The sequence below is a fragment of the Wolffia australiana genome, chromosome 11, assembly GCF_029677425.1.
Source record: "Wolffia australiana isolate 7733 chromosome 11, ASM2967742v1".
Lineage (NCBI taxonomy): Eukaryota > Viridiplantae > Streptophyta > Magnoliopsida > Alismatales > Araceae > Wolffia > Wolffia australiana.
Window position 1 is genome coordinate 3505227 of NC_135845.1, and position 16158 is coordinate 3521384.

The 16158-nt window shown below is 42.8% G+C and overlaps 1 protein-coding gene across 1 annotated transcript; it reads left to right on the plus strand.

The window, feature by feature from the left end:
* The first annotated feature begins 4413 nt into the window (after positions 1 to 4413).
* Positions 4414 to 6351, plus strand: LOC144709380 (cinnamoyl-CoA reductase 1-like). Its single transcript, XM_078582927.1, has 6 exons — positions 4414 to 4651; positions 4725 to 4839; positions 5152 to 5334; positions 5444 to 5606; positions 5811 to 6003; positions 6093 to 6351. Exons 1-6 carry the CDS (start codon positions 4512 to 4514, stop codon positions 6229 to 6231), a joined length of 933 nt encoding a protein of 310 aa, XP_078439053.1. The 5' UTR covers positions 4414 to 4511; the 3' UTR covers positions 6232 to 6351.
* Positions 6352 to 16158: the final 9807 nt, after the last annotated feature.

Sequence of the window (16158 nt, forward strand, 5' to 3'; positions counted from 1 at the left end):
GAAAAACATTTCATACAAATCAGAATGGTCTCACAATATGATCCACCAAAAGAAGATTGAACGGTTGAGATTATGTCCACTTACTTAAAATAGCCCATTATGACACAGAGCTTGGCCAGGTTGGCCCAAAGCCCAATCATCATTTCTTCCAAATTCTATTCAGTTTGTGTGCAGCACAACCTTTGAGCTGTTCGTACACAACACCGTGTTTTTTGCCACTATAGAAAGAAAAAGAATCCCACATCAGAGGAAAAACACAAGGGAAAACATCAGATGAACTATTACGAATCACAAGGAGGGGATAAGCAAATGTAGATTCAACGATAGTAGAAGCATCAGTAGAGGATAAGCAAATGTGGTCGGGATAGAATGTGGCACAATCGGCAGAGATGCGAGCAATAGTAGCATGGGCGGATGCGACACGGATGTTGATGGTAGAGGCGAAGATAGTGCAACATTGTGATGATAGTGGCACAAGGGTTGTGGCTCAAGGGTGGTGGCACGAGGCAACACGTGCACAGTGGTACGAGGGTGGCGGCCAATGATGGGTGGTGGTGCGAGTGTGGCGGTGTGAGAGCGCGATGGGTGTTCCTCAATCAGGTTTCTCCTGGTAAGGTCTCCTTTCTTCCATACTAAACAGCCTACCAAAACCCTAGTTGGAACATCAATAATAAAGCAAATCGGGATCAGTGGCCTAACGTTGATAACAATGGCTTGTCGTGGGTTGGGTCATCTCCTCCTACAATGGCGGCATTGTGTGGTTCTCTACTCCAATAATTTGGGCAGAAAACTAACAACAATCAGGTTTCAACAATATGTAGAAACTCTGTGCATTGGCATAAGAAAAAGATAGACTCCACATGTATTCAACACGTATGTCAATGAGACATCCTTGAGAAGATCCAAGAACTACTAGAAGATTATTTGACACCACGATAAATACACGTCAGCTCTGATAGCCCTGGCATAGGCTGGGAGAGATGAGTGAAAGAATGTAATTTATTAACCTAAAATAAAGCGTGCTTACAATGTAAATACCACAAGCCCTCTAAAAGAAGGTCTGGGTATCACGAGACCTAAAGTGTACAGGCAGGTTACATATAGTTTGATTAGGACACATCTGAAATTTGAATGCCTAAAAAGGTGTTTCCAAAAACAAGGTAAGGGAGAGAAATGAGAACACGAGTAGTCAATAGTAAATTAAGTGAAATATGTCCTAGAATTATTTTTGATTTTCTTAACTATTCAACAAATAGCCAAATTCCCCTATATATCATTCAACCAATATTCCAGTTGATAGTGTTACTACTAGGTTCTATAGGTTGTGATATGGATGAACAAATCAAACCATTTTGCATCAGAATACTTAAATGAAATCGAACGACATCAATAAAACCACTGAAATGTACCTTTGCACGGATTGCATCCGTGATCTCTTGGATCATGAAGCAAGATGAGTCAAGCTGCTCAAGTGTGCATCCTCTAGACATAACCATGGAGTCAGCACATTGGATCTTCTCCTTCTCTTGATGAGCCCCGTTCTACCTCCATTGTCGTCGTTACGCCATCCTGATCATGTCGAGAGTGGAGAGGAGTTGTGGGAAGGGGGGAGCAGAAGGGCAAGGCCCCTGAAGAATTCTGGCTTTGGTAAATTCTATTTAGGGCCTTCCCCTATTTATACAAAGTTGGTATACTTCACAATACACTCAAAAGTTAAGTAGATCTTTCGATGTCCAAAAGACCATTTGTGTGCGACCCTCTAGGCCCATGTATTATTCGAGTTAATAATTCGAGCGGCCTAATAACCTTCATTGGCCTTCCAAATCAATTATATGTATCATTAAATATATTAACTAACGTTCGATGGGTTTAACCTAATCAATAGGTTGAGTCTCCAACACGTGGCCTGCCAAGCTACACCTTGTGCTCTAGAAGATATTGAGGTGTGTATCAAATCACTCATAGAATTTGTTTGTCATCAATTACTATGTACGTATTGTTCCTCATCCATTTGACGCTACTAGGACGGCTTAGGGTACGCCCAACTGTCAAACCCTAATCGCTCGTCCGAGTTAGTACTAAAGGATTTGGAAACAATTGGAGAACTCTTATTTGATATTTCACTACCTTGGCTAAAGAATTCATCGCATCCTCTTCCTTGAGCTGTAACCTCTAATACCGAGGGTGAATGATCCCATCTTGACCACTCAATCGTCTTCGCGAACTTCTTGATGCACCTGAACTAAGAATATCTAAAATGCTATGATAAGGGACAAGTAAGTTATAGTCAAAGTACAAATGTCCATCCACAGGACATGTTTGGTATCTTAGGTCTAAGGACCACTTACACAACTGCAACGTGAATCAACCTGATTGACAGTTCTTTATAATACCATCAAGGGATTTGTACGGATTAATTCAATAAACTCGTTCCACTAAAGGGCACCCACTATCTATCCTTAGTGTCTCCACACTAATGGCTATGGGACTGGCCATACTCATCATATGAGTGAGACTAAATAGTGCTATTCTATCCAGATACTTTGATGTCCTTCTCACTTGTCCTCCAAATAGGAAATTTAGAACACATGTTTCTAGATTAGTGACCTCTTTATTATGATCTCATCATAATTCACCAAATTTGATCATGTATTTGTGGACTTAATTATAAGCATCACATGTGCACTATAAGAAATATGTTCTATTAATGAACATGAAATGAAATGTGTAATGTGTGATTGGCTTGCCATCCACATATATTTTCATTAATTCTATCTGTACATAATGCAAGCTGACCTTTCATGCTTCCCAGCATATCTTGATGAAGCAAAAGTGATTATAAGTGTCCCTTCATTAACCATGAAACATAGGTTTTTACTCATCGATATTGCAGGCATGTTCTCCACCTATACTTTGCTGATTTATGCTTCTTGCTCTGCCCACGTCCATTAACTTATCAGGCGAACTAACCATATCTACTAGCAAGTCACTATTATGAAAGTTTTATACTCAGCTTTACACAATGAAAGAGCTACAATCTTTCGCTTCTGTGAATCCCATCTGATTACATAACCAATAAACAATACCATGTCATGGGTCGAGAGGAGTACTAATCAACAACGGAAACACATAAGCACCACTATAAGACCATATGATATTTAATAAGATTATCCTAGTAAAATTTAGACGCGTACCCTATACCTATCAAGTTGAAATTTAGGCAGTTTAAAGATAGAAGATCAGGATTAAATTTGGGTAAGTTATTATATATTATATTCTATTATAAATATACACCGACATGTCAGCTAATGATTTACGGAATACAATCCAAGTAATTGTCTCCCTGTTGTCCTCTCTCTCTCTCTCTCCTTTCTCTCCTTTCTGTTCTTTCTTTTCTTGTTCTGGCGATCACTCCTGGAATTTATCGTTATTAAGATCACTAACATGGTTGTAACTGATATTACCAATCAGATTTGGATCTCCAAATACATTCTCATAAGTCAAAAAGAGGTCTAGTATACCTGAGTACACTTGGTTCCAGCCATATTTTCAGTACTAGGTCTTTCATGAACATTTTGAATCACACTCCTGAATTTACTATCGTCAACTGAGAGAAAGTTTCCTCCGTATCAAAATTTATCACGCTTCAGGATGTGCATTTAACTGGATTAACTCGGCCATTTCATACAGGCCAATGTCCTAGTCGCACACCACTTCTGACTCGGTTTTTCATGGCTTTTACTTTGAACAACTTCAATCTCAAGATAGGAGCTGAGCAAACCCATACCGTGGATTAACTCCACCACTTCAAACAGGCCCAATGTCTAGCCGCGTACCCCTTCTGACTCAGTTTTCATGGCCTTTGAGCAAATTCAATCTCAAGATAGGAGCTGAGCAATCCCATATGAAGTAAATAAATTGTTTATCTGCCCCTCGAACGGGTCAATGCAAATTGTGGGACCTAAACGACACCATCTCCACCATTATAATACAAAACACCACGTGGAGATATGACCCAGAGAATAAAAGCAATAAGAAGTCTGACCATCAGATTTTTATTGCCCCGACATGGCATCTGATATACTTCAGTGCGTCCTTCCCTCCCTAAAGAAGAAAATAACGGTCAATCATTTCATATGATCCCGGCTCGGGAGCGTGATCGATCCGCTCTTGTAACACGATTTCCAGCTAATGTGGTATATCAAATGATCAAGACGTGTCCACGGTAAGACAAACCAAATCGAGACCAATCAAGATAAACTTAACTAACAGACAAATAAACTTAACATGAGTCGTAACTCAGGTTTCCTTCACAGCCTGAGCTTGAATCGGGAGAAAATTACCCAAAAATGCATCTTGACCGAATCAATCATCCACGACACTTCTTTATTGCTTATTGGTCACATGGTTGTACTGTTCTATCCATTCTGTACTAGTTATCGCCCCGTTTGGCGTTGACGCTGTGCCCCGGATCTGAGGCTAAGGGAGAAGAGAAAGAGAGATTCAGGGTCATGGCAGAGATCAGGAGGGTTTGTGTGACAGGGGCCGGGGGGTACGTGGCCTCATGGCTGGTGAAGCTTCTTCTTTCCAAGGGCTTCATCGTCCACGGCACAGTTAGAGATCCGGGCGAGAAAATGCCTTCAAATGAACGATCCACGCTTTCTTCCTTATTCAGTCAGACAATAACACGATTAATCCCCGATTTCTCTGAAAATTGCGGATCATCTATTTAAAGCCGACTTGCTTGATATCGGATCTTTATCAGCAGCCATCTCTGGATGCGAAGGGGTTTTCCATGTCGCATGTCCAGTTCCTTCTAAAGATCTTCAGGACCCCGAGGTAAGATCACTCATATGTCAGCGTTATGTGCGTTCTTTGTCCCTTTCTCAAGACATTTCTCAACTCAATGAATCTACTAAACATCGCAGATGCACTTGTAGATTACTGAGCTCTAGACTACTGTATTTAAAAAATTTTTGAGTGAGCAAATGATCGTTATAACGTAAACTCCGTTGGATAGCATCCGCAGTAGTCTTCTGTGTTTTATTTTTCATCCATCTGACGTCTAAACGAGCGGAATAATATAATGACAGCAATGAAAAAAATCAGTTTTACCGTTTCCTCTCTTTTTCTATTTCCATATCGATGCAGGTAGAGATGGTTCGCCCGGCCGTTGAGGGCACTCTAAACGTACTCAAAGCATGCTCGGAAGCAGTCAGGCGTGTTGTTCTAGTTTCATCTTGTTCTGCTGTGTATGTAAATCCAAGCTGGCCGTTTGATAAATTAATGGACGATAACTCTTGGTCAGACAAGGAACTATGCAGGGAAAAACAAGTAATAGCTCTCCCCCTCGTCAAGTTCTTGAATTTATTTTGGTTGAGTCGTGTTTAAACCAATGTCCGACGACCTCGTTCAAACTTTAGTGCATTCTAATGTGATACAGTTCTGGTATGAGTTCGCTAAGACTGTTTCAGAGGAAAAGGCAGTCGAGCATTGCAAGTCATTTGGTCCAGATTTGGTCGTTCTTTGCCCTTCTTTAGTCATTGGTCCACGTCTCCAGTCCACTATAAATGCAACCAGCCAGCAGTTCATCGAGTTTTTCAAAGGTTTCCCTCCCCTAAATTTTTCAAGTTGTTTATTTTTTCAATTCAATCGCTTAGTTTCTCTCAGATGACATATTCAACCACTATTAACACTTCAAGGGCTGTCACCTGGTTCATTCTCTATTTTGAGCTTGTGTTCGTGAATTTCTCAGTTCATATATCTTTTGCTAAGTGCAACTTCCTAATTGACTGGATTGTTTTGAACAGGTAATAGGATTTCAATATTTGGGTCACATATACTGTTCTTGGTTGATGTTAGAGACGTTTCTGAGGCCCTTCTTCTAGTCTATGAGAAGCCAGAGGCCAGGGGAAGATATATATGTAATTCCATCAACATTGAGACACGGAAGTTTTGTGATAAATTGAAGAAATTATATCCAAACTTTCCTTACCCTATCATGTAAGCTGTGCTAATTGTTGACACCCAATGCCATAAATTATCTGTTATATTTCCTTTCTAACATGACTATGTGAGAAATCTTGTTTCAGCACCAATGAAGAACTACCGTACCACATTTTCAGCTCTGAGAAGTTGCTGCAGCTGGGATGGAAGCAGAGGCCGCTTAAAGATTCAATCCAAGAAAGTGTCGAAGATTTGCTGAATAAGAGTATCTTAAGTACCAATTAAAATCTTACATCTCCTTTATGGACTGTATGGTGAAGATCCTATGTACCCTAAGGTTTGGTTTTATATCTTCTCGAAATATGGGGACAAAATTTCAGTTTTCAAAAATGAAATGATTTCTGCTTTGAATAAGTCTCTTTAGACCAAACCGACTCCACTGGGATTGTATCTTCTTAGCTCATATTTGTTTACCGTTCTTGTTTGCAAAAAACTAAATTGCAAATTTTAATTGTTCAGTATAATATTTTTTGAATATCAGTTATGATGATTATATGTTTTAATAAATTTTATTAAATCATCTTTTAATGATTTGAAATTTTGAGAATTTTTAGAAGTCAAATGCACTAAACAATAGTAGTTATGGATCCACGTTTTAACGTATGAACATGGATATATCAATGTGATTTTGTACCATTATTTAATTTCAAAATATGTAACTTTGGTGTGTTATTTTGGACTACTGGAGGGACACCAGAAACACGACAAATTTTAGAATTAATCACGAGATTAAATTAAGAGTCATTACATATTCATATACGGATGTCAACACAAATGAAAACCAGACATTACGAATAGAATAGAGGAGATGGGTGGGATTTGATTGTTAAACATCATTGGATATGATCAATAAGATAAGAAATTCATTAATATATAAAAGCATAAAAAATATTTTGTACAATACATATTTGGTAATTAAATAATTGTAAAAGATCACAGTGAAACCTCGGATCAATATCTGGATATGTTTACTGAATTTGACTTCTAAAAATTCTGAAATTTTTGGAGATAAATTAGACAATTATAAATTTTCAAAATCAATAAGGGATGATTAATCATATAGAAAATATTTAAGGAAACTATAGCCAATGAGAAATTCGTCATGTAATTTGTTGGCCACATAATTTGTTTTCAAAATGATATTAAATTATTACCACACAATCAAAGCCAACTGGTTAACTTTTTTGTAACACCGCTGTGGGGTAAATAGATCACTAACTTGAATTGTTCGCATAATAATTAAAGAGTCTTCTGTTTTTATAGATGAAGAAATGATACTCCCCAAAGCCCTACCTGCTTACTATCGTGTATGCCTTGCATAGACCCACCGAGTAGGAGGCCCTCTGGGCGGAACTCGCCCAACACATTCACTCCCACTTGCAGCTAGTTGATCTACCTTGGCTTATAGCCGGAGACTTCAACTGCATACGAGACATCAGCGAGCGCCAACGGGGCCGCCCACCTCAGCTACGCTCTATGCACGCCTTCAACGACTTTATCCACGCGACTTCATTAGTGGAACCACCGACCATAGGGGAGAAGTGGACTTGGTGCAATGAACGTCAAGCGCACGCGCGTATATACGAACGGCTTGATCGCTGTTTTACTAATAGTACCGCATTGATGCATTGCACCCTCACAGTAGAGATCCTTCCGAGACTTTACTTGGACCATACACCGATCCTCCTTCTCCTGGAGTCTAGTCATCGGGTCCGGTGTCCCCCCTTTCGCTTCCAAACCATGTGGTTCGAACATGGTGATTTCCATAGCTATGTACGTAGCCATTGGCATGGATCGATTTCTGCATCCCCTACGGAGAACTTCAGTTATCGCTTGAGGAACCTCAAGCTCCACCTCAAATGGTGGAACTGTCACGTCTTTGGCGACGTCCATTCACCGGTTGAAGAACTTAAAAAGAAATTAGTTGATGTCGACCGCCACCTACAGGAGTGCTGGACAGATGACATGGGAGAGCGCCAACTACGTCTTAGAGAGCAGCTTGAGGATGCCATGCGACGACATGGGATATTTTATCTCCACAAACCGCGTATCTAATGGCTGCGAGAGGGTGATAGAAACACACATTTCTTTCACGCCTCGATCCGTCATAGAGCGCGCCCGAACTATACGACCCTATTAGAGACGTATAGTCAGGATCCTGACTAGCTGGCAGCCGCAGGAGTGGGGTACTATCACTCAATCCTCTCTTCACAGCCTACTGTTATGAGCGAGGACCTTCTTTCCTCCATCCCTTCCTTGGTGACCAGCCAAGACAATGCACTTTTGCTTGCCCTTCCGACCAGAGCGGAGATCGAAGATGTAGTTTTCTCCTTGGGCCGTAACAAAGCCCTAGGACCGGATGGATTCACCGCAGAATTTTATACAGCGTGCTGGGACATTGTAGGGACCGACTTGGTGCTAGCTATCAAGGAGGTGTTCAGGATTAAAGTCGTCGCACGAAGTTGAAAATCCACTTTTTTAGCGCTCATTCCAAAAGTGGACACTCCAACTTCCTTTCGAGAGTTTCGCCCCATCCGTCTTTGTAATGTATGCTATAAAGTCGCATCTAAGATCATTACAAAATGACTAGGATGCTGCCTTGATAGACTTATCTCGCCAGAGCAGTGTCGTTTTGTCAAGGGTCGACAGATCCATGACAGTATCACATTAGTGCACGAGCTAGGCCAGTCCATAGACACTCGTATCCGGGGCTCTAATGTCATCATCAAGCTTGATATGGACAAGGCCTTTGATCGAGTTGAGTGGAATTTCCTCCTCGAAGTGTTACGCCGCTTTGGTTTCACGGATGCGTTCATTGCACTTGTTGATGCTTGCATTAGGGAGAATCACTTCTCCCTCTTGATGGATGGAAATTCCACTGGCTTTTTCACGGCTACGCGGGGGCTCAGGCAGGGTGATCCTATTTCACCTACCCTCTTTATATTGATGAGGAGGTCTTCAGCCGATCGCTCACGCGGGCGATCAACCAAGGCCTCATCCAGCCGTACTTTACGAATAGGGGTTGCCCGAATTTCTCGCACTCACTATTTGCTGATGATGCCATCTTGTTCCTCAATGGATCTAAAAAATCCATTAAGGAATTTATGAGCGTCCTTACCGCGTACGAGCATGCTTCGGGATAGCTTGTTAATGCCTCAAAGAGTAGCTTTATAGTGGGACCTTCCACCACTATAAGGTGCTCTGAGATACTCCAACACCATACACGATTCTCACGAGGACGCCTTCCGTTTGATTATCTTGGATGCCCTATCTTTCTTGGCCCCGCTCGTCATCACTATTTCGATGCCGTGCTGGGTAAGCTTAGAAAGAAGCTAGAGGGATGGAAACTTCGTTTCCTCTCCCCAGGAGGTCGTATCCAACTTATTTGGCATGTCCTCATGAGTATCCCGTTACATACCCTTGCGGTCCATTCACTATCTCGTACTGTTCTCCACTCTGTGGAACGCATATGTGCGTGTTTTCTATGGTCTGGTTACGTCGATGGAGAGATGCGCCATCACTAGGTTTCTTGGGAGAAAGCATGTCGGCCGACGGAAGAAGGAGGTCTAGGGATCAGACGACTTTCGGACGTTCAGGACATGCTTCAAAAGAAGCTTATAAGGCGTATGCGTACCACATCCTCCCCATTGGGGAATTTTATCCTCGCCAAATATGGCGAATGGGCACGTCGCGAGATAGATATTCGGGGATCTAAGAGGTGGCGGGCGTGGCAGCGACATTGGCTTGAGATGGCTCAAGTCCCACGCTGGCATATAGGCCGAGGTGACATCAGCGCGTGGTATGATACCTGGCATGCTGATGAGCCCCTCGCTTTCCACCCCTAGTTCGTTCCACACCGAGTGAGACTCACGGTGACTCAATTGCTCAGAGGTAATACGCCACACCTTTGGGAGCAACACGGTCTCCCCCTGGACACACTTCCTGAGGTCCAGACTACACCACTGGACTCGAGTTCTCACTCTGCTATCTAGACACTCAAATCTGATGGAGCCTACACGTGTCTCTCTTCTTGGGAACACTTTTTGCCCAAAATCCCCTATACAGCATTGGGGTCGCCGTATTTGGCATCCGGCCATCCTTACGCGATTCTCCTTTTTCCTTTGGCGCTTATTACATCAAGGGCTCCCGACTGACAATCAAGTGACCCTATAGGGCACTCGCTACCTTCCCGCTGCCATTGCTGTCCTTCACTTCCCCACACAAAGACCATGGATCATCTTTTCTTCTATAGTGAGGTAGCATTGGCATGCTGGCGCCCAATCAGAGATCATTGGCGTCTACTGACACCGTTTGAGTGTTTTGGCAACCCCTTTCTCTCGCCAATACACTCTAAACGGCGCCCCATCCTATACATCACCATAGCTTATCTACTATGGGAGATATGGAAAGGGTGAAACTCTTGTCGTTTTGCAGGTACACCCATGCGCGCTGTGGACATCCTACGTCGGGTCAAGTTATGGCTACGCCGTATTCACCGCCTCATCCCCCCTCGAGACGGCAGCTCAGCATTCGCCTGTGAGCGCGTTGGATCCTTAGGGATGCTTGTGACCCATGCCCCTATACGTATTCAGTACAGGATTGTTTATTGGCGCTCACCGCTAGTTGACATCCTCAAACTGAATGTGGATGGCGCGGCCAAGGGGAACCCGGGACCAACTGGGGGAGGCGGTATCCTTCGGAATCATATAGGGAGTATACTCTTCACTTTCTCTTCTTTTTATGGAGTACAGACTAATACAATAGCCGAGGCTATGGCGATATGCGATGGTCTACTCCTCTGTGAGGAGCGGAACCTTCACAATATCGTCGTAGAGTCGGACTCACGGGTATTAGTTGATATGCTTCGTACAGGTCCATGTTCCTAGTGGCGCCTCCATCGCATATGGCAGGATATCATGCGGTGTCGTCATCGAATCAAGTGTTTTCGCCATCAGCTACGAGAAGGTAACCAGACCGCTGATGCCCTCACCAATCACGTGGTACACACATGGACCTCCTCCATCTTTCTCTCTTGGCAGGCGTTTCCTTCTACAGCTAGGGGATGTTACCGAGTCAATCATCTCGGCCTACCAACCCTCCGCACACGGCGAACCCCCGCGAAGGCAGACCCGCAGGATTGGAGAATCGCGTGGAACGGTGGAGTTTGAGGAGCAAATTGCACCCGCCCCGACTAGCGCCCCCACGCACTTCAGCCCCCGCTTGATGACATGAAGGCAAGCATATCTCCCGACCTACACCGATACCGCCGAGCGGCTGTGGAGGGACGATGACGACCACACTTCCCTGAGTGCCTGCAAGGTATCAGTTATGTATCTTTTCTTTTCCTAAACTATGGGCATGGACGAGTGGGTTCCGAGTGTAATTGGGATATATATACTTGCTCCACGCCTAAAAACATTGAAAAATACTTCACTTAATAAATAAAAATCTGCTTGGTGGCGTCCAGGGCACGGATGGATCGGTCTACGGGCACAACCCTAGGGTTGGCCGTACCCGGCACCGTGTTTTTGCCAACTTAAAAAAAAAAAAGATGAAGAAATGAGACTCCAAAGTTTCGTGAAATAGCCCATATTGAAGTTATTTCTCCCTGAATCAAATCAAATGCATGGCTGGGAATTTTTCACGCGCATGATCACAATCTTACTGTAGCAAGACCAGGTTAAACACCACATTGTAGTGTTCATCCATTCAAACATTTAATCAAAATGCTTTCACATTTACTCATTAATAAACTTTAATTGTCTCATCCTCTTGCTTGGTTGGTTTGTCAGTGCGTTCTCTGACTTATAATCAAGCTATTATGGCGGTTTGATCTGTTCGTTGCCTCCTGAGTGGTAAAGTTGCTTCTTTCCAGGCCTTCACAGTAGTAGGAATTTTTCTCGTGCATGATCAGAATCTCAATGTAGCAAGACCATGTTGAACACGCCATTGAAGTGGTCATCCATTCAAACATTTAATCGAAATGCCTTATGTTTCACTCATCAATAAATATTGATTGTCTAAACCTCTTTCATGGTTGGTTTGCCAGTGGTTCTCAGGATAATAGTTGAGCTTTTTTGGCAATTTGATCTATACTGCGATCGAGAGAGAGTTTGGATCATGAAGGAGAGCATGAAGGTTTGTGTGATAGGGGCTGGGGGCTATGTTGCCTCCTGGCTGGTAAAGCTGCTTCTTTCCGAGGGATTCTTTGTTCATGGCATAGTCAGAGACCCACGTTAGAAGGAACCCTTTGTTGAACTATGTAACCCATGTTTCTTTTTCAGTATGAAGATCATAGAGATTTCATCCGTTGTCCATTCAGTCGTTGAGAAGACTTGGACCAGAAGCTGTTTTTTTTTCCAATTTTTCATGTTGTAATTCTTGCGGTTGAAGATGATCATTGTTATTTGCTTTTCCTACGGCTTTAGATGATCCGTGATAAGTTCATAAACCACATGTTATCTTTGTCGTTATTTTAAGGGTTTGTGAACTTAATCAATAATATTTATTTATCCCTTAGTGTTTATGTAAGGGGTAGAACCCTAGGGAGGAGATAGGGAAATTCAATTTTTCTCTAGTTAGTGATTAACCCTCTAGAATTCTATGGTTTGTCTGTCCCGATACCGGTACCGGATGCCAGTATCGGGACGGATGCTGTATCGGATACCGGAAATGCATTTTATGGTATCCATTTTTTTTGATACCCAGATACCAGATATCGGTATCGGATATCGGTTGCTATAGTGCCGATATCTAATACCGATATCCGTCTTAATTCGGCATCCGTCTCTGTCTCAATGGGGCAGATGACGATATCGGATATCAGACGCGGATATCAAAAACTGATATCCACATCGAATTATAATAAAAATAATTTTATTTACTGGTTATCTTGCATTTCGCATAGATAACGTGGACACCGGTGTACCAAGAGAGCTTTCTATTTGGTCATACATCTCATTTCTTATATATAGTCGCGGGTTTTTAATTTCTTCCATATGAGATATAGGGTTCGGGTTTTGTGTTAAACTCAGAATCCCTTTATCCCATATGGAAGGAAATAGAAATCTTTGTCTCTATTTATTGGACGGCGTACTCGTATTAATAAATTAATTTTTATATATGACGCTCTTAAAATATAGCGATAATCGATAAAGATATTATTTTAACATGAATAATTTATCGGCCTCATTTAATATATACAAAGAAAATATTCTAATATTTTCCATGTGGGAGAACGGGATTCAGAGTTTACATTAACTTCGAATCCTGTTATCGCATATGGAAGAAAAAAAAGTTTGCACTCTATATATTAACGGACATTGAATATAAATCAAAACGATGCAACACATTTAATACTAGCAGGTAGAATATCAAATATAGTTTATTTTTATCGGTCGGTACCGGATATCGATATCCAGATATCGGTTCTGATATCCAGATATCGATATCCGGTACCCGGTATGCGATATCCTATTCGTCCTCACCCCCCGATATCCGATATCGATATCCGTCTACCCCCTCAGAGACGGATATGGACCAATATATGATATCCGATATCCTTCACCGTCTCATTTTTTCCTAGACATCGGATATCGGTTGTCTAATACTGGATATCGGACGGATATCGGTTGGGCAATCCCTACTCTAGACTTATCCGATATAAAAAAAAATTTCTCATGTTACGGAAGAGGCGTATAAATTGCAACTTCCCTTCTAAACTCTTTAAATTTAACTTTTCTCAATTAATCGGAGATATAATCCTGATACTCTTGTTTGTAGTGATACTCAAATTAATGATTAATTAGCAATTCTTGGAATAATTACTAATTAATCCCAAAATATATTGATTAGTTAGTTATACTCAAATTAATGATTAGTTAGCAATTATTGGAAGAATTACTAATTAATCCCTAAATATATTGAGTTTGTGGTGATGTCGGACATCGTCAATGGTGTCGTCCGATGCATAAATTCACTAAGGGAATGTAACTACGTGATGTGATGTAACCTAGGAGAATGTACATCCAGGCCCCGACTTGTGAATATTCGCCGAACTCCAAGCTCCGAAGCGAACATCCGGTGACGATGATGGTGATCTTTTGACCCTCGCCGGAGCAATGATGGCGACTACGGCCCCAAACGGAGTAATTACCCCCCTAAATCCCCCTCGGGGGGAACACTACGGATTTGAGAAGGGGGCTCGCACGTAACGGACACGCTCAGCTCGTTCCTAGAAAGACGCTCAACATGTAGTTTGGTGATATTTATCTCTCACCTATTCTATGCCCAGTGCGGTGGAGTACAGTCAAAAATATACTGAAAGACGTAATTAAACTGACAAGCAAGGGGAACGGCGTACCTCGTCGGTTGCGGCATTTGTCGTCGACGTCTTCATTGGTGCATGGGCGATGTAGATAGGAGCAGCGGAGACATGCTAGAGGCGAGCGCAGCTTGGTCCGACCGGCGGTGGTGTCACGCGCGTGAATGGTAAGCAGGGTGGAGATAGGGAGAGTGAGGGGTACCTGCGCCAAGATGGCTCAATCGGTGGTTGAGCTCGACGAGCGCAACATTATGAAGAGCGGCATAAACAGAGAGCTTCAACAGTGTCAAGTGGTGGCGATCGATGCGACGACTTGCCAGATGCGCAGTTGTGTTAAAGGCCCTCAACACGATAGTGAGACTGGACAACAGGGCAGTCAGGTGCAGACCGTAGTGTGGCCGTACGATGAGATGTACACTGTGTTTGACTAGTTCAAGTCGGAAGTTTTCCGTTCGTCTGAAACTATGCACGGGCGGCACAAGAGACGTCCGAGGGAGGGCACAATCCTCTAGTGCAGAGACGATCACTGGGCAATGCGTTCGCGACCGTCGCCGAGCAATGCAGAAGCTTATTTATGACATGTTCTAGAGCAAACAGCCAAGTCCTATGACAGTGTAATGACACAGTCGAAGGGGCCGTTGGACGGGGAAGAGGCGTGGTCCTTCCACTGCACATGACAGCAGTCGTCATCGTCCTACGAAATAGGCAGGTAAGGGTGTTGACACACGCAGGCTTCCCATGCACCGAGATAAGCGTTTGGGAGTTGTTGCAGCAGATCATCTGTGGGAAAAGGGTGGCTAATCAGGTAGGGGTCGAGCATTCAAACTGGTCCCGTTGACCAAGCACATGCAGTGCAGTTACTACAACACGCATTCATTGATGCCGTGACGTTCTCCTCATGAGGCATCATTTTGATGCGGTCGGTTTTGGCATTGAACAAAACACAGGAGAGGAACTGACCAGATGCGGTGGTGCAAAGGCAGCGGTCTGTTCCTCTCCCAATCTTCCATGCATCCACCTTCTTCTTCCACTCTCCTCTTCTTCTTCACCCTCTTGTTCTTCTCTCAAGATGAGACCTGGACGTGGAATAACTGCAACACAAATTCCAGATCTAGGGTAGAATGAGGGCCCATCATGGCCTTATATAATGCCATGATGGGCCCTTACAAGGAGTCTAGGAGGAGTCCAATAAGAACATCCCCCCCCCCCATTTTACAACATAAGAAAAGGACCTCACGAAATCAAAAGATGCAAAACTAAGATAAGATACGGACACATCACGACGAGTAGGGTTCACTCGTCATGACAAACATAAGATAGAATGTAAAATGACTAAAAACAGCTAATGAAAACATGAAGAGACGAACGGGGACGTGCTCTACCTGAGGCATTTAAACATGGGCGGCGTCTTCACAGACACTTTGGCATGCTGGTCGGGCTGGACACAGACCGCCGGTGATACAAACGATGACGAAGATGGCTCCGTTGATGATTCGTTGGCGTCGTCTAGATGTGCTCCATCACGTTGACTTGGTCTTAGATTCTCAGATCTTTCCAAAATTATTTAGCCCACAACTTAATTCAGATGAATTAAGTTTCAGTGCTAACTAGACAATATCATCAATTATTATTTCCCAAAACTTAACTCAAATGAGTTAAATTTGAATTGTAACTAGTGAATTTGGCCTTAAGTTCTGGGCAATTTAATCAATTCTAAGTGCCTTTATTGAAATTAATTCGTAAGATCTAACTATTGTTTCCTCGGATTAGGATTACTAAGGTTTTATCTGGGAAATTGCAATCCTACCTCAACTCATATAATATTTGCT